The sequence below is a fragment of the Pseudophryne corroboree genome, chromosome 1 (assembly GCF_028390025.1).
Source record: "Pseudophryne corroboree isolate aPseCor3 chromosome 1, aPseCor3.hap2, whole genome shotgun sequence".
NCBI lineage: Eukaryota > Metazoa > Chordata > Amphibia > Anura > Myobatrachidae > Pseudophryne > Pseudophryne corroboree.
In genome coordinates, this window is record NC_086444.1 from 498353366 (window position 1) to 498373841 (window position 20476).

The following is a 20476-nucleotide window of genomic DNA, read 5'->3' on the forward strand; positions in this document are numbered from 1 at the left end:
CCTGCAGCTATTACTTGTACCTTAATTGCGCACAGCCAATACTTACTTTGCTTCTAGTGCAAGAGCTATGATTCCCGCGGCCATTGGAGCTGATGCTGAGGTTCCAGTGTGACTGTCTGTACAACGCTGCCGGAGATCTGTGGTAATCTAAAACATAACAATTATGTAATTATTTCCTCATAAACTGTGTTAATTACATACAACAATTACAATAAATAAAGCTCTAATTTCTAAAAAATATATACTATTTTATTTAAACAGGTTATTGTATTTTTCCTAAAAAAATATATTTTGATATCTGTATAATATGACCAAAAATTAACTTCCGTAAATCCCAGCAGGAATGTGAAATACTTTTTTAAGCATCACAAATTTACATTGCGGCTCTGCAGGCAGCTAAAAACCTCTAATGTGTACTCAATGTGTTGCTACAGTATGTATGCAAAATACCTGCCAGGTTTCAGTATTACAGACATAATATCATGTTGTATTTTGTATGGATGATGGCTTAATACTCATAGATATAAAAAAAATAAAAAAAATAAGGAGAACTTTGTTATACATTGAAAAAATGAAGACTGATTAGCAAGTTTCTGTGCAAAAGAAATACTATAATCCGTAGCTTCCAATCAGACTTACATTGTAATGTTGTATTTTTTTAGCCCAGTTCAGAAAATGTCTCAGCATGTTAGCATCTCTTATTTTGTCTAAAATGAGGGTGTACAGTCCAGCCCCCGCTTTCCTCTATATTTATGTATATAAAGTGCTGGACTAGCACCGCTCCCGTTTGAGTTTAATCAGAAGTTAAAATGGAAGCTGCTCAGTAAAATTAGTAATGCCTCTCAGGTGCTGAAATGGAAGGGTTGCTTGTACTAAACTAGAAGGATGCACAAAACAGACTTTCCCCAGCACACCAAGAGGCTTTAGCAATAAGATTTGAAAAATGACATACTGTAGTAGTAGATAATTCAGAAATTTTAGTTACATAGATTTACAAAGATATGGTAAGCCTCCAAGCCAAACGTCAAGGCTTTTCTGAATACTGGAGGTTCGTCCCTACACCTCATGATAACAGTACCCACTCTGGGCCATATGACTTATCTTGCAGTGCAGTGACCTCCAGAATTCAGAGAAGCCTTGACGTTTGGCCTGAAGGCTTACCATATCTTTGCAAATATATGTAACTAAGATATCTGAATTATCTACTACCATGTCATTTTAATCAGCACAGACCCATGCTTCTCTACATATTAGAAAGGGCACTATTATATTATGGTAAGTCCTTGATAAATAGGGTTGATAGGGACCCATCTGACGGGGTTCACCTTGATGTGGTGGATGGGTACCCATTATTGGCCAAACATGCTAAGAACCTTATTTATATTCCACGTTAATTGGAGAGTTTATTATAATTGTTTTGGCTATAAGTATTTTTAATGCTTAGAGTATGAACCTGCATTTTCTATTTTCTGCAAGGCTCTACAAGCCTCAGCATGTTAGCACTTCGTATTATGTTTAAAATTAGGGTGCTGAGGAAGGTAGATGGGCAAGCATTAGTGTGATTCTGCAATAAGCCAATGTTACTCCATTTTGTTATATTCAATAGATTATAAGCTTACTTTAGCATTAATATATGATATGCTTAAATATGATGGGGAGAAGGAAAAGTATAGAATGATGAAATGTTCAGTTAGCAAAAAAGAGGAACTTGTGGGTAAGCCATTTCTGAGAGATAGAGCAAAAAAGAGGAACTTGTGGGTAAGCCATGTCTGAGAGATAGAGCAAAAAAAAAAGGAACAAGACCGTTATCAGGAAGAGGACACAACCCTGAGGTTAAACTGTAAACTCATCTGAGCCTTTTAAAACAAGTATAAATATGTGTATGTAAGAAACAATAAAGCAGAACTCTATTGACTACACCAGGTTCTGTGTGTGATCATTTGATTTCTCCAGCTAGCTGCACGGCACTTAAAATTCTGTCCACAGGTGATTCTGAATACAAAAGACAGGCTGTTGTTGGAGTCCTCTCAGAGAAGGCTGAGGCTAAAGGAGGTCTACCTCCAACATTTTCATGGTGCCGAAACCCGGGAAGCCAAGAAGTTGAATAGAAGAGCAACAAGTCACCTGACTCTAGACGTTGGAACCGTTTAAACGGCGGTAAGTAACAAATGGATTGCGATTTTTCGCCAATTGTTGCTTTACGTATTTTAACGTCTGTGTCAGTAGTGTCAGTTTTCTCTGTTCAACTCAAGCGCTTCCTAGTAAAAGCCTTGCCTCTTTTGTATCAGAACAAGCAATGTAAATATATGTCTGAAATTGAAGAATGTATTGATCTTGAAAGCTCATATGGTTGTGGGTGTTGTACTGTTAGTTTAAAGTGGTTTGTGCAAGGTTCTCATGGGTCAGTAAATATTACATTTGTTGCACGCACTGAAAAAGATATATCAGGTTTTAAAAGGTGTAGGGGACATCAAGAAGGGGTTTATGGTAAAACTGTGGGTTATATGAAAGGTATATTAACAACAGAATGTCATGGTTTTGTTAATCTAAGGGAAGGCAAGGACTTGCGCCAGATACTGAAAGAACCAGAACCTGAAAGATTCTTTTGTCCCTATTCTGTCAGACCCACCAGATTGAGATATACCTTGATAATGGAAGATTGTGAGTCCACCCATAAGGAAACTGAATGATTACAGGTGTATGTAATCAGTAGGACAGAGGTAAACCTGTGGTGCTCAGGAAACCCATCTATCCAATAATCAACAAAGAGTACTTGAATTAAGTAACTCATATCGGAAGGACAGTGTTGATAAGTTGGCAGAAGGCAGGATGGGAACCTCTAATAGCAAGGGTGAATTAACCCCTGTGGAAATAGTTAAACAGGGGGTTGGACCACATGCAGTTAAAGATATAGCCAAGGTATTTAAAAGGGGAGGATTTCCTCCAGATGGGGAATTTAACACTGACAAATGGAGAAAGTTTAGAATCTGTAAAACAGGGAATGGATAGAAAAACGCAAGAAAGGGGATCAGGTTTACATTTGGCTAACAGCAAGTGAAAAATGGGAGGTAGAGAAGGAGAGAAAAAGAAGCAAAGGGAAGATGACCAGCATATGACGGTCTGTTTGGCAACTACAGGAACGAACCAGGGCCATAATGTGCCAGTTATTCCCAATCCGCCCGCTCCTCCACCTGTAGCACCAGTCCCAGTACCTACATTAGTCACAGATCCACCCCCTTACCACACAAATCTGGGAACCCCAGGGCAACCTCCTATAGTATAGAACCAGTACCCTGATTTAACTAAATATCCCCAATGTGCATCTTTTTTGGAACCAGAGAGGATGACCTGTCCCAACTGTACACCCCAGATAGGAACAGGCCACAGAACTCCATTAATGATAAATAGACTGAAACCGTACAACCTACCCGGTCAAGAGGAGATGCATTCAGGATCCCCATTGTCTCATAAAGACAAAAGAAAACTGAGAAAGGGGAGACTGGGAACAAGAAATGTATTTTACACTGAAGCAGAAAATGGAACTCTACAGATGCATGAAATTGAGGAAGAATATGAATCAGAAAACTTAGATGTTCCTGCTTGTTACCCAGTACGTACCTATGCCTATGTCAATCCAAGAGGAGGACAGCCTATATTAGCGAATGAGGAGGGATATGTTCAAGGACAGAATAATTTTAGACCACAGTTTCTTACAAGAGAACTGCATACCCCTTTTTCAGTAATGGAAGTTACAGCCATAATAAAAGATAGCCCAGATCCCTACAAACAGCCAGGATGGTTTTGGTTATATATGGAAACTATGTGTAATTTACATTCCGCAGCATGGGTAGATGTGGAACAAATATGTAAAAATAAATTAGCTGAGGGTGATCTAAGACAGATTAAGGATATGGCAGCTCACCAAGCCACCGATTATCATGAACAGATAGAAGATGTACTAGAAGCACAAAGGAAAACTATAGCCAGTGGACCACAATTTGTGGCACGCCTAAGGAGATGGTGTTATTTAAGAAATCAAAGGTATCTAGAAGCCGTTGGACCACAAGGAGAACAACCGTTTAGAAGTTACCTCTGTAAAATTAAGGATATGGTCTGAAATGAAGGTTTGGACCCAGAAGCAGGAGCAGGAGAAAGGATGGTCAGATACCGAGTATTGGAAGGTTTAAGACCAAGTCTAAAACAGAAATTAATTACTAGTACTCCTGCATATAGGTCTACACCTATGGATCAAATTCTGGATACGGTAGAGGCCTTAGAAGATCTGGAAAAGGAAGAAAAGGAGAAAAAGGCAGCCAAACCCAAAACTGTCTACCTGGTCACAGGAGAAGGCTCAAAGAAAAAATTAGAAGGGGAAGGAAGAGCCATGATCAAGCCCGAATCGGGAAAATGCTTCTGGTGCAAGAAACCAGGACACTTCAAAAGAGACTGTCGCACATATAAGAGTTGGATAGAGAAAAGGGGCAATCAAGCCCCCAAGGATAAGTCAGACTGAAGTCCCGGCACCCCAGTACCAGTGATACTCCCGATGAACCCCCCCGACAGAATGGAAGATGGGTTTATTAAAGTCAAACTGCCAACGGGAGAAAATGTTTCCTGCCTGCTTGATACTCGGGCAAGCCAATCAGTTATAAGACAGGAAGAAGTACCAGCACACCTCATTACAGGAAAACCAGTGACAGCAAAGGGACTAAGTGGAGAAAAGATCCAGCTGAGGAAAACTAGGATCCTCAATGTACAAGTACAAGGACATCCACATGAAATCCCAGTAGAGTTCCTAGTATCTCCCACCTGCCCAGTCAACTTGCTGGGAGCAGATTTGCTGCAGAAACTACAAGCAAGTATTCTGTACAGAGGGAACAAGGTGATATTCAAGACAGCACTATCACCCACAGACTATGATCAAGTGCAAGCCGCTGTACAGATATTTCTAGCAACCACCACTGAAGAGGATGAAGAAGAAACCCCAGAACAAATAAAAACCTGGCAAGGATGGGGAGTTCCAGACAAGGTATGGGCAAAAGGAAAAAAAAAGATGTGGGAACCATGAAGGTCCAACCTGTGAAGCTATCAATCAAACCAGGAACTGTACCAGTAACTATAAAACAGTACCCCTTAAACAAGGAACAGACAGCAGCCATAGGGGTACAGATTAAAGATATGCTGGAATTAGGTATCATAAAAAAGTGCAAGTCTCCCTATAGCACACCTCTGTTCCCTGTGAAAAAGAAGGCCACTCCGGAAGATAAAGGAATAGCAAACTACAGGATGGTACATGATTTAAGAGAGATTAACAAGAGACTGATCATTCCAACCCCAATGGTACCTAATCCACACACTTTATTGAACACAATAAGTCCAGAAGCCCGATGGTTCTCGGTACTGGACTTAGCAAACGCATTTTTCTCAGTTCCCATTACAGAAGACTCGCAGCTGTTATTGGCCTTTTCACATGATGGACAACAATACTGATGGACAAGACTACCTCAAGTAGGGGCAACCAGCCCATCTGAATTTACTGAAGCCATGGCAACAGTTTTGAAGAAATGGGGACCCAGGTATCCAGACACTCAACTACTGCAATATGTAGATGACCTGCTGCTAGCAACTGCCACTAAACAGCAGTGTGAAAAGACAATATCATTGCTGAAGTTTCTCGCAGATGAAGACTGTAGAGTGACACAAGCCAAGTTACAGTTTGCCCAAAAGAAGGTAATATTCCTAGGTCACTGCATCTTCCAGGGAATGCGCCATCTTACAACAGAAAGAATAAAAGTCATACGGGACGCCCCAAATCCACAGACTTTAACACAGAAAAGGGCTTTCCTGGGGCTAGTGTCCTATGTCAGGGACTGGATACCAGGAGCCTCAGCCCTTATGCTACCACTATATAATGCCACCAAGAAGACTGCTACAGATTATCAAGAAGAACAAGAAGCACAGTGGGTGGCTGTTAAACAGATCAAGGAAGCCATATGTTCAGCTCCAGCCCTGGGACTCCCAGACTATACAAAGACCTTTACCTTGTTCTGCCATGAACACAGAGGACATGCTACAGGAGTCCTGACGCAGGAGCATGGACACAAGCAGCGTCCTGTGGCTTACTACTCAGCAGCACTGGATGGAGTGATGCAAGGATCACCAACCTGCATAAGGTCAGTAGCAGATGCAGCCATCCTAAAGGACAAATGTGCAGATGTTGTGTTAGATCATCCACTTACCATACAAGTTCCACATGCAGTCACAGAAATACTGCAACAGGCATCTACAAGACATCTCAGCACAGCAAGGCTGACAAAATATGAAGTAGCCCTTCTATCAGCTAGCAACCTTACTATTAAGAGATGTACCACTCTCAACCCTGCAACTTTACTACCTCTTAAAGATGAACCTGACGGTTCTAAAGGAGGGAAAGATGAAGAAGTACAGCCAAAGGAAAGAACAAAACCATACCCAGAACAAGAACATGACTGTATAGCCCTCATGGAGGAAGAAATACAGCCAGATTGCAAGATTGATGACAAACCCAATACATAATCCAAAATTTTTATTTTTTACAGATGGTTCTAGCTACTATGTTCATGGGTATAGGGTGGCGGGGTATGCAATTATTTCTCCCCATGAAGTCTGGAAGAACAGAAGTTTCCTTACAGCAGCAGGTAAACCTATAAAGAATGGGCATCTAATACAAAGACTAACAAGAGCATTGAAACTGCCTAAACAAATGGCAGTCATAAAGACCAAGGCACACACCAAGGAAACAGAAGAAAGTAGAGGAAATGCATATGCAGATGCAGAAGCAAGAAAGGCAGCCCTAAAGAACAAACATGAACCAGCCATTTATGTTCAGGAAGAAGCAGAAGAAGTGAACATAAAGACTCTCATCAAGCTACAAGAACAAGCAAAAGCAGAACACAAGACATGGGAAAAGATGGGAGCCAAAGCAACCTGTTTAGGTTTATGGAAGAATGAAGATAAATGGTGCCTGCCTAGAGCACTATACCCACCTATGCTACATATATCCCATGGATCAGATGACAAGGGAAAAGAACAAATGACAAGGCTGGTACAGGACCATTGGATAGCACCAGGATTCTATGTGGCAAAAAAAAAAAAAAAACCTTCACGGATCAATGCTGGATATGTGCAGAGAACAATCCAGGAAGAAGAACAAGAACAAGCTTTGGGCAAACACCACAAGCTTATTTTCCTTTCCAGAGACTACAAATTGACTATATACACATGCCAAAGCATGGAACATATGAATATGTTCTAACCTGAACAGACATTTTTAGCAGATGGCCAGAGGCGGGGCCGGTAGCAAAAGCAAATGCTATCTCTACTGCAAGGAAAATAATAGCAGAAATAGTGTGCAGATTTGGGGTTCCAGAAGTAATAGAACGTCTGAATGGGACCCTAAAGCTTAAAATACAAAAGGCCATGCAAGAGACAGGGAAAGCATAGGTAGAGTGCTTGCCCTTAGCATTGTTTGCAGTTAGAACAACACCAGGCAAGGAAACAGGGTACTCACCTTATGAAATTTTATTTGGGACAAAACCCAAGACAGGGTGTTATATGCCCCAGGAACTGCAGCATAAACATGGAAATATGACAGAGTATATAAAGCAGTTGAATGAACACCTAACTGAAATACATTCTCAAGTTTTATCCTCAGGACCTGAAAGAGCTGATCTTGAACCACACAGCATCCTGATTGGCGATTGGGTCTACTTAAAAAGACACGTGAGAGGAGCACTTGAGCCCAGATATGATGGTCCTTTCCAAGTGTTGCTAGTGACCCCCAGCTCGGTGAAACTCGAGGTTCGAGACGTGTGGGTGCATGCATAGCACTGCAAAAAAGACCAAGATCACTATTAAACCCCCAGGAAAGTAATAACTATGAATTTACTTGGACCTAAGCCTGATAGGTCCCTGTGGGGGGTTATTTGGCATCCGCAATGTTGGTTGTTGCAATTGTATTTACTGTACATTTGATAAACACGCCTGTAAGTCAAGGCCCTACTCCAGCCCCTGAGAAAAGTAGTGAAAAATACCCTGTAACCATGAATAAATACCCCTGAAGTGTAAGAAAGACATGCAGTGTGGCTTATACCCCCGTGTGCAAATATGGAAGGCAGGGATAAATGTTTGTGTGAGTGTGGACAGGAACCAATGGAAAAAGCAATGGAATGTCAGACTAAATGTAAATTTGATTACAGTACATGGGGAAAACACTTTGCAAGGGTACAGACATGTTGGAAGTGTTGCCCAGAAAACAGTTTTAAATGGTCATGTATGACTGGATGTTGGACAAGGTCCTCCCTGCATAAGAGTAACGAATGGGCATGGCTGTTAGAAGTCAGGCATAAGAGAAGCAGGAGGGCAGTAAGGAAAAATGCAGGAAATAGAAGATATAAAACAGCAGTTTGTAAAAAAGGTAGAGGAATCATCATGGATGTGGGGAAAGTGGGATTTCGGTTGGTTAAACCCTGCAAACTGGTTTAAAGGTATAGGGGGATGGCTGATGGTAATTGTGGTACTAATAGCCAAAGTAGCTGGGATATGCTTATTATGCTATGTACTGATCAAGCTGCTTTTATGTTGTATTTCATGTTCATCGAAAAAACTTAAGCACAAGCTGCAAAGAAAAAGAAAAAAACAAAAAGCCAAACCAGCTCCCACAGCAGAAAGTGACGCTCGAGAAATGGAGGAATATGATGATATTGAATCACGTAATGACAGACTACCCGTCTACAAAGATGGAAGCAATCAAAATAGACTGTAAAAAGGACTCTTATGCATCTATGCCTTGTGACTATTTTATCTGTACGGGATGGTTATTACCCTCGCTTGGCAATAGGCCCAGGGGGACAGACGTCCTTGACCAGGTCATCGCCTGGCCTGCTCGGCGAAGTAGGGTAGCAAGGTATAGTGTGATGTCTTTTTGAGAATCAAAAGGAGGGAAAAATGAGGAAGGTAGATGGGCAAGCATTAGTGTGATTCTGCAATAAGCCAATGTTACTCCATTTTGTTATATTCAATAGATTATAAGCTTACTTTAGCATTAATATATGATATGCTTAAATATGCTGGGGAGAAAGAAAAGTATAGAATGATGAAATGTTCAGTTGGCAAAAAGAGGAACTTGTGGGTAAGCCATGTCTGAGAGATAGAGCAAAAAAAAAAGGAACAAGACCGTTATCAGGAAGAGGACACAACCCTGAGGTTAAACTATAAACTCCTCTGAGCCTTTTAAAACAAGTATAAATATGTGTATGTAAGAAACAATAAAGCAGAACTCTATTGACTACACCAGGTTCTGTGTGTGATCATTTGATTTCTCCAGCTAGCTGCACGGCACTTAAAATTCTGTCCACAGGTGATTCTGAATACAAAAGACAGGCTGTTGTTGGAGTCCTCTCAGAGAAGGCTGAGGCTAAAGGAGGTCTACCTCCAACAGTGCGCAGTCCAGCCCCCCTCTTTCCTCTAATTTTGTGTATATAAAGTACGCTTTCTCAGTTTAGAGAATGAAAGCACATGTAAAATGTGTTGCTGTGTCTTATAACACCATATTTGCAATGGGCTACAGAATTTGTCATGAACTTTTAATACTTTATTTAGCATCATGTGTAGCAATCTAAAAATGTAAAGCACTCTGAATTCCAGTGGAAGAAAAGTGCTATTTTTATTAAAATTTTTATATGGCAACAGTATTTTTGTGTGCCTTCACAGTATATGTTACTAATTCCAGTTAATCACATTCATTATAAAACACTGTTACTTAACATTACTAGAGTGTGCAAGTATCCCCCTTACAGTACAAGAGCAGTTACATGTGTTGGATGCAAGCGAGACATTTACATGTATTTGCATATGCAGAATTTATAATAAAGGCTTATGGGGGAGGCAGAGCTTTCAGGAGAACTGTGTTGGGGCAACATAAATATTAATGTTAATCAAAAAGTATTTGGGGTCAAGAGGCCTGCAATTTGTGTGCAGAAACATACCGATAGGTTAATCTGCTTCTGAAACAAATGGACCTTAGCAAGTACAGTATATGTGTTAGGTAATGTAGACTTTAAGCACCAGTGGCCAGGGACTAATGTTAATGAACATCGCACTAGGGCCCTCATTCCGAGTTGTTCGCTCGGTATTTTTCATCGCATCGCAGTGAAAATCCGCTTAGTACGCATGCGCAATGTTCGCACTGCGACTGCGCCAAGTAACTTTACTATGAAGAAAGTATTTTTACTCACGGCTTTTTCTTCGCTCCGGCGAACGTAATGTGATTGACAGGAAATGGGTGTTACTGGGCGGAAACACGGCGTTTCAGGGGCGTGTGGCTGAAAACGCTACCGTTTCCGGAAAAAACGCAGGAGTGGCCGGGGAAACGGTGGGAGTGCCTGGGCGAACGCTGGGTGTGTTTGTGACGTCAACCAGGAACGACAAGCACTGAAATGATCGCACAGGCAGAGTAAGTCTGGAGCTACTCTGAAACTGCTAAGTAGTTAGTAATCGCAATATTGCGAATACATCGGTCGCAATTTTAAGAAGCTAAGATTCACTCCCAGTAGGCGGCGGCTTAGCGTGTGTAACTCTGCTAAAATCGCCTTGCGACCGATCAACTCGGAATGAGGGCCTAGATTGCTGCCACACTGTGCACTACTATGAGACGCGTTGAGACTTACTAGGACAAAGTCGGCATATAAGCAATTATTATTGTTACAGAACAACCCTCTAAATATAGCTCTCTAATAATAATGTGACAGTAAAAAATAACAAATACAAAAAAAGAGCTCACAAATAACTTGTACTACATTATATTGATGCAAAATAATATTCAGTTCAATTATGATAGCAGGTTTTTTTGTAAATTGTAATTTAAAAAAAAAAAAGAGCTTCATATTTTATACAGTGACAATGGCATGCTGCAGTATTTGGTTTTGCGAGTTCCATGGACCATTTTAATAAGGAATACAAGTAGAAATCATGATGCAGGAAGATGAGAAATCAAAGGTGAGATATCAAAGAAGTTGGGGCACAACATTATATGTGGTTGTTCAAGAAGGCATTAGTATTTACACTTCTATTTTAGGCCCAGATTTATCAAACCTTGGAGAGTGATAAAATGTAAAGTGATAAGGTGCCAGCCAATCAGCTCCCAACTGCCATGTTACAGGCTGTGTTTGAAAAATGACAGTTAGGAGCTGATTGGTTGGCACTTTATCACCGTGTAATTTATCACTCTCTAAGGCTTAATAAATCTGGGCCTAAATGTGTAATCTGGTCCTCTAATTCTCTTCTATACTGGCTGTCTCTCACAGTGTACCTCATGTCAGTGGTTGGAAGAGAACTGCTCTTTCCAACTCCAACAAAGCAAATTTGGCTTAAAATTTATTTTAGGTCACAACCTGATTATTTATTCTGCTATTATGTAGTTTATATGTTAACTATGAATGATATTACAGAAAAATGTAACTGCTCTATAAAGCCAAGTGAGTAACGTCTCCCTTTTGTGCAATATATTTGACATCGATCCAGTAAATAATTCTGAAAGGTTACTATATAGGCGTCTTGGGGATTAAATGGTTTATTTTAAACATTTCATTCTGGTACATTTAGCTTTCCTGTCAATGCTAGAACATCTGTATTCAGATCACAGAATGCTTAGTACAAATCCAATATTATTGTGTTTATAACAATATTTCTGTAATTCATTTGGAATATACTTGTATTTTTCTTTTAGTAAACAAGGCAAAAACTGTGACACGGCAGCTGTGGTCACATGGGGCAGTCACTGTTTTCATAGCTTTTTTCATTAAGTTGTGTAATAATTTACCACTGATCAACTGTAGGTTGTAAGATCTCAATCAGAATTTTACCACAGAGAGCTGATCAAATTCATCTGAACACAGTGGCGGATTTAGGGGGGGGGCACCAAGGCACGTGCCCCCCCTGTCATTTTTAGTGCAGACTGACATGCGGACGAGCGTCCGCATGTCAGTCTGCGGTCTCGTTTCCTCCCCTGCTGTTAGGAGGGACACGGATGGCACAGTGCGCGCCTCTCCTGTGTCCCTCCTGGGTCTCCGGCGGCCGCTGGTCTCATGAAGGAAGTGCCGTTCGTGAGCACTTCCTTTATTACAGTGACCCGCGGCCGCCGGAGACACAGGAGAGGCGTGCACTGTACCCTCCGTGTCCCTCCTAACAGCAGGGGAGCGGGGGGAGCAGCGGCAGCGGCGGCGGCGGAGGGGGGGGGGGGGACGCACTGGGGGGGAATATCTGGCACTGGGGGCATATTTGGCAGGGAGGGGGGGGGGAGAATATCTGGCACTGGGGACATATATGGCACTGGGGGGAATATCTGGCACTGGGGGCATATATGGCACTGGGGAGGGAATATCTGGCACTGGGGGCATATTTGGCAGGGAGGGGGGGGGAGAATATCTGGCACTGGGGACATATATGGCACTGGGGGGAATATCTGGCACTGGGGGCATATATGGCACTGGGGGGGGGGGATATCTGGCACTGGGGGCATATGTGGCACTGGGGGGGATATCTGGCACTGGGGGCATATGTGGCACTGGGGGGGGAATATCTGGCACTGGGGCATATGTGGCACTGGGGGCATATATAGCACTGGGGGGGGCGATATCTGGCACTGGGGGCATATGTGGCACTGTCGGGGAATATCTGGCACTGGGGGTATATGTGTACCTGGCACACATGGGGGGGGGCTATATTTGGCACTGGGGGCATGTGAGTACCTGGCACCGTGGGGGAATATCTGGCACTGGGGACATATGTGGCACTGGGAGCACAGCCCTAGCAACAAGTACTACCTCCTAGCAACGAGCATGACACCCAGTGCATGAAACCCCTGGCAACGAGCATGACACCCAGTGCATGAAACCCCTGGCAACGAGCATGACACCCAGTGCATGAAACCCCTGGCAACGAGCATGACACCCAGTGCATGAAACCCCTGGCAACGAGCATGACACCCTGAGCATGAAAACCCCTGGCACCGTGCATGGAACCAAGAGCATGAAACCCCTGGCAACGAGCATGACACCCAGTGCATGAAACCCCTGACAACGAGCAGGTATTTGAAAAGTAATTAGAAGCCTTACTGTAGGACTTAATGTGTAATGGGCATTACGGTGTGTGGCATAATGTATCACGGACATTGCGGTGTGTGTCATAATGTGTCACAGGCATTACGGTGTATGGTATACTATATCGCTGGCATTGTGATATGTGGTATAATGTCTCAGGGTCATTGCAGTGTGTGGCATAATGTATCACGGACATTGCGGTGTGTGTCATAATGTGTCAGGCATTACGGTGTGTGGTATACTATATCACGGGCATTGTGGTATGTGGTATAATGTCTCAGGGTCATTGCAGTGTGGCATAATATATAACGGGCATTGCGGTGTGTGGCATAGGGTATAACGGGCATTGCGGTATGTGTCACAGGCATTACGGTGTATGGTATACTATATCACGGGCATTGTGGTATAATGTCTCAAGGTCATTGCAGTGTGTGGCATAATGTGTCACAGACATTGTATGTGCTATAATGTATCAGGGGCAGTGCAGTGTGTAGCATAATGTATAACGGGCATTGCGATTCCTGTCATAATGTGTCACAGGCATTACGGTGTGTGGCATAATGTGTCTGGGGCATTACAGTGTGTGCATATTGTGTCATGTGCATTATTGTGTGTGGAATAATGTCTAAGGGCCATTGCAGTATGTGGAATAATCTATACTGGGCATTACTATAAGGAGGAAAAATGACAAATAATGTAAGGGGCATGAATCAGGATTATTTTTCTTTCCTGTGGTGGCCAACGTCTGGGCGTGCAGGTTGCAAAACTGGGGTATAAGGTAGTCTTTTCCTGCAATACCACGCCCATTCCAACGAAGCCACGCCCATTCCAACAAAGCCACGCCCCTTATGGTGCCCCCCCTGTAATTTTTTTCTGGATCCGCCCCTGTCTGAACACCATTAACAATGATAGAAATTAACATCAAATCAAACACATACACAGAGGTAAATACTAAAGTAAAGCAGTACAGATCTTGTGAATATATAGGATGGATTAGAGGACGGTACAGAAAAAAGAATTTGGCATGATTCGAGGATACACTTATTCACAAATCGTGTCAAATAGCACTGTTTTGCATGCCATGGGCTTTGATACTTATTCTGTGGCAAAACATTTATCCTAAGTACCTAGACAGGGGCAAATGCAGGATTTACTGGAGAGGGATGGTTCCATACACACACCATACCTCCCAACTGTCCCGATTCCAGCGGGACAGTCCTGCTATTCGGACACTGTCCCACTGTCCCAGTGCTGGTAGGTGAGCACACATACATACACCAATATGCATAAATAAATACATAGCACATACATACCCAAACATACATACTGTGCATATACAGTCCACACACCAGGGGCTGAGAGCATACACTGGCAGCACTGCGAGGACAGAGGGAGCGCTGTGTCTAAACATGCGCAGCAGCTCCCCCGAGATATTCTGTATGCAGAGAGCTCTGATGATCAAGCTTTCTCTAATGGAAGCTCTGCGATCATACTTTGTGCTGAAACAGAGACACAGCTGCCGCTGTCTCTAACTTAAAAAAACTTGGCTCAACAAGGGGGGGGGGGGGAGCTTTCTAGGTACTCAGAAACTTACCCCCCCCCCCCCCACACACACACACACACACACACACGTGCACCTCTGCTAGTACACTGCAAATTAACTAAAATGCAAAACGAAGGAAAAAATAGCGCCCTGAAGGAGAAAAGTAGAAAGGTTGAGGTCAAATTAGTTGAGGATAAAGTACACAAGCCAGGTTAAACAGGCAAAAGACAGGTCCGATACCAGTGAACTGCTCCATACTTAATTTGCAACTACATACCGTCACAAAAAAAACAAAAAAAAACCAACATAATCTTAAGTACCCAATTACGAACTAATGTAAGACAAAATTGAGGGAAAAAGTAGCAAAATTCAGGAAAAAGTATGCAGTCTGTATTTCCTTAAAATAACTTCTGCTTTTATGTTACCCCTAACCCCTTACTGGCCATTCTCCATGTGTACCGTGGTAATCTCCCACCTAGTTATCAATACACGATGGGCCAGATACTCGGATCGACAAAATTATTGATTGCTCGCCATTGGCGCACACCTACTGTCCCAGCCATAGTAACTGTTGAAAATGCGGTACACTACACTCCCATTATGTATTTGAAACAGCTGGAGCTGTAAATTGCTTTCCGACCTCAAGCCCGCTACTGCGTTGGCTTCCCTGGAGCAACTATAGGTGGCTTATAGCTCCTAATTTAAGTGAAGTGTCATCCTCCCAAGCCTCAGTGACCTCTTAACCTGTGGTTCAAACTACTTTCAACCTCCCAGATCTGATCCTATCAGTTACATTTATGTACTGTGATTGTGCGATATGTTGATATGTACAGCTGGTCTTTGCTTCACTGTTTTGTGGATTATTGTACTCTGTATAGCTCTATTTCATATTATGTGTACCCCCTTTCCCTCCCTTTACCTTTTTTCCTCCTGTACCTCCTTCCTTTTTTCGGTTTAAATGCAAAATTTCAATAAAAATTTTATATAAAAAAAAAATAACTTATGCTCTCCTTTCTTTCATCATAAAAGGCACAGCAGCAGAGCTGTTGCTCTGTTATCTCACATTCCAGACTCTTCAGCTCAAGAGGGCTGTAGCAAATGTCTATGAAATGAGTGGAGAGAGATCTATCTTAGTCTGAGGGCTTCAAGGTCACACTTGTAGGTCAAAATATCACCAGGGGTCAGTCTGGCTGTCTTGAGACCACCAAAGCAGCCCCAACCTCCCCTTACTATTTACTCCTCGACCACAAATTTGCTGCCGAGTGTCCCACTCCCATAAGTTGCAAAATGAAATATTGAAAAAAAAGTTGTAATGATAAAAAAAAGAATCATCTGGCCTCATCAGCCTGGTGTGATGCCCCTCAGCAAGCGGAGCCCCTAGGCATGTGCCTCACCACTGCCAGGATGGTCTACTGGCTCTATATTATTCAAACATATGACCATGTTGGACTCCCATAATTTCTAAAAATGGGGAAAGTCACCATGTATGCATATTTTACAGATGTGCAAAGGATGTGCAAAGAACCATTTTTACTGGTTGCTGGTTTTGGTTTTGATTTTAACTCATCGTCCGGTTTTGGTTGTGTATTCGATTTTGGATTTCGTCCATGATTTTGGTTATTTTTTTCTAAAATCTGACAAAAAAAAGCAAAAATCACATATTATGGGACTTTTCCACTCATTTCTAGTCAATTTTGACCACCTCACAGCTAACAATAATGTTTCCATATGTTTTAGGCCAACGGCTGCAGCAAGCTGACTGGTTACTAAGCGACAGAGCCGTGGCACAGACACCCTGCAGTTTGTAGCACATCTAAGAAATATTGCCATACAACAGTGGCTGAAATGAAAAGTGGTACAAGATGGATTTGTCCTTGAACAAAGTGAACAAAGTCGCACTGGGGTGCAGTGCGCAGAACTGTACAAACAAATTATACAACAATATATATATATATACTGTATATATATATATATACTGTATATTTATATATATATTTATATATATACAAAGAACTGGTCCGGCACTCACAGTCGTATATAGCAGAAGGTGAATGTGCTCCGGTGCCCTCCCTCCGGACTGGGGGTCCGTACATATAGAGAAATCACAAATAAGGCGGCACTCAGGAGACCAGAATGATGTGAAGCAAGCGGGTGCTTTATCAACGTTTCGGGGCACGGGACCCCGCCTTCAGGACACACATCGTGCAAATCATACAAAAGTGACAAACTAAATACTGTCACTTTTGTATGATTTGCACGATGTGTGTCCTGAAGACGGCGTCCCGTGCCCAGAAACGTTGATAAAGCACCCGCTTGCTTCACATCATTCTGGTCTCCCGAGTGCCGCCTTATTTGTGATTTCACTATTTATATATATATATATATATATATATATATATTTATATATATTTTTTTTTTTAACTGGCAGCATGGCTCACATTGTCATAAAAGTGGAGTCAGACCACTTTTATGCATGCTCACTGGGCTACAGTGCATTGTGGTGCTGTGTGCAGAACAGTACAAACAAATTATACAACACTTTTTATTTTTCAACTGGCAGCGCAGCTCACAGTGGTCACGTGTATTAAGCCTAGAGAAGTGATAAAAAGGAAGGTAATAACATACCAACCAATCTGCTCTTATCTGTCATGTTACAGGCTGGGTTTGAAAAATGGCAATTAAGAGCTGACTCGCTGATGAGTTATCACCTTCCACCTTATTACTTCTCCAGGCTTAATACAATTGCCATACTGTGTGGGGTCAGATCACTTTTCTGCAAATGCACTGGGGTACAGAGCGTATAGGGGTGCAGAATACAGGGGTGCAGTGCGCAGAACAGTACAAACAAGTTATACAATTTTTAAAAACTTTTTTATCCCACTGCTTATGTGAACACAGTGGGTGGGGTCTGCAGAGTTCTAGTCAATCTGTCTGGACACCGCACAGCCACTTAAATCAACAAAGCACAGCATACAGCAGTGTGCCTTGTATAAGTTAAGAATAGCTACTTGTATTCATCAATCTGTCTGGACACCGCACAGCCACTTAAATCAGCAGAGCACAGCATACAGCAGCATGTCTTGTATAAGTTAAGAACAGCTATTTGTATTCATCAATCTGTCTGGACACCGCACAGCCACTTAAATCAGCATTTTGGTCCCACTTCCTGCCGATGGACCCGCGAATGAGAGCACTAAGCAGGTAGAAGGAGGGGCCTTATGACATCGGCCTGTTCTCATCCTCAATCTACAACCTGCAGCTGCAAGGCAAGTGTGAGTGTATGTGTGTGTAATGTACTGTATGCGTGACCCCAATCACTGCTGACTTCCTGAAGTCCTCTCTGGGAAGGCAAGTCAGCACATCAAGTGGTGGGGGGCAGTTTGGAGGTGTGTCATATTATGCTGTGCGGGTGGCATGGTTGTGTGTTTGCATCATCATGGCCACATACTCCCTGCTAGACAATGCCATTAACATATATTATTGCTAAGTGGAGGCTTTATTCTGTGCTTTAGGTTGTTTATTCATTTTTAAGTGTGAATAGTTAACAACAATATTAGTTTTGTAAGAGTTATTAAGGAGTTAATGGGAGGTGAAGAGTAGGCGACACATCTACCTTGAAAGACAGCCATAAGAGAACACTCTAATGCACTCTTCTGTGAGTTACTTTTATTCAGCACCTATATCTCCATTAACACATGTTCTCAAATGTTTTGTTCACAAACCAAGCATCCTTGATCCTCCAATCTTTTGTTATCTCCTAACATATTCTGTCACTTTTTTTTATTACAATCTGCATTACAGACACACATACATATACACATACACAGACACACACAGACACACACACACACAGACACACACACATACGGAAACTCTCCAGACTAAATCCTGCGTTTGCCCGTGCACATTCAAATTTCCTTCAGTATACAGAGGAGCACAAGCTTATATAACTTAAACTGAACAAACTGGGCTTCAATGTTTCTATGCCTTAGTGCCTAGTCATTAGTACACCTATTTTTTCCTATTACGCTTGGTATAATAATTAATTTCCATTTACACTGTATGAAAAAATTATAGAAAATGAATTTATGAATACATAGGTAATCAGATAACTGCATTAAAATGTCAAGACTTTAATTTAGAAATATTAAATATTATTTATTTCATTGGTAATATTGGCAGAATGAAAATGTAAATAAATATTTATAGAGAAAGACCCATTCTAACTTCATTACAATGAATTAATATAAAATAATAAATATAAAAATATTTACTGGTGATAATGTTCTAATGTTAGTGATGGGCAACATGGCTTTCACATTTAAATTCTAGAACACAACCAGAAAATTGTGATCTTCTTTTAGAAATTTCACAAATGTTTATAAAGCATTCACATTTATCAGATTCAGACCTCACATAACTCTAAAGGCCAGTACTGATGGGAGAGATGTGTGCTGGGCGATCTTAACACAGACCACTCAGCACACATCTCTCCCCCCGCTCAGCACAGCACGATGTGCTGAGCGAGGGGGGACGACAACGGGGGCCGCTCACTTCACACAGCGCTGAAGTGAGCGACCCGCTAGATTGAGCCTGCATGCACCCTCAATCTAGCACCGGCGATAGCGATGCGCGGGGCCGCGCATCGCTATCGCTGTGGGGCATACACACGGCAGATCCGTGCTTAAAATCTAAAAAATCTAGTCAGATTGCTTAGATTTTAAACACGGATCTCTCCGTGTGTACCCCGCTTAACACAGACAGAACACCTACTGTACCAACTATAATCTGACAGGGGAGAATTCAATTCACAACGATGCCCCGCCCATTATAGTGGTGACAACATTTCAAGTTTTCCCTTGCACCTCTGAGAGGTGTTGTGATGCCGGCAGACACAATGGGGGTGATTCCGAGTTGTTCACTCGCTAGCTGCTTTTAGCAGCATTGCACACGCTAAGCCGCCGCCCTCTGGGACTGTATCTTAGCATAGCAAAATTGCGAACGAAAGATTCGCTAATTTTCTCGTAACGATTACCCCGCAGTTTCTGAGTAGCTCTAGACTTACTCTGCCATTGCGACCAGCTCAGTCCTTTTCGTTCCTGGTTTGACGTCACAAACACACCCAGCGTTCACCCAGCCACTCCCCCGTTTCTCCAGCCACTCCCGCGTTTTTCCCTGAAACGCCTGCGTTTTTCCGCACACTCCCAGAAAACGGCCAGTTTCCGCCCAGAAACACCCACTTCCTGTCAATCACACAACGATCAGCAGAACGATGAAAAAACTTTGTTACGCCGTGAGTAAAATACCAAACTTTTGTGCTAATTTACTTGGCGCAGGCGCGCTGCGTACATTGCGCATGCGCAGTTTGCGACTAATCGCTCCGTAGCGGAAAAAAATAACGAGCGAACAACTCGGAATGACCCCCAATGTTCCATTTCAGAATGGCGAATTGCATCAATGTTGGGAAATGTAATCCCCCTCAAAAAATGTACATTAAATAAATCAAACTACTGTTAGTAAGTTAAACTTGCTTTTTCTTTTTTATTCTACATTACCTAATACATTAATTACTTGCTATAGTTTCCAGCAGCACCCCTATTCACAATATCAAATAAGAAGCTTTTGCTATATTATTGGACAACTCACTTGTTTTTCTTTCTTTTTTAATGCAAAATTTTTTATGAGTTTTGTAACATAGAACAGCAGAACAAAATAAACAAAAATAAGAAGATGCAAATACACAAAACATTGCAATGTTATATCAGTGTGTGTGGTCTCATCTAAAAGTCAATATATA

General features: G+C 42.1%; 1 protein-coding gene across 7 annotated transcripts in view; it reads right to left on the minus strand.

The window, feature by feature from the left end:
• Window positions 1-20476, minus strand: part of LOC134895591 (proprotein convertase subtilisin/kexin type 5-like) — a 568642-nt gene that overhangs the window by 160364 nt on the left and 387802 nt on the right. For all 7 annotated transcript variants that reach the window (XM_063913851.1, XM_063913850.1, XM_063913849.1 and 4 more), the window contains one exon: window positions 47-147. In XM_063913851.1, coding sequence (XP_063769921.1) covers window positions 47-147 — 101 coding nt within the window. The remainder of the gene's footprint in view (window positions 1-46; window positions 148-20476) is intronic.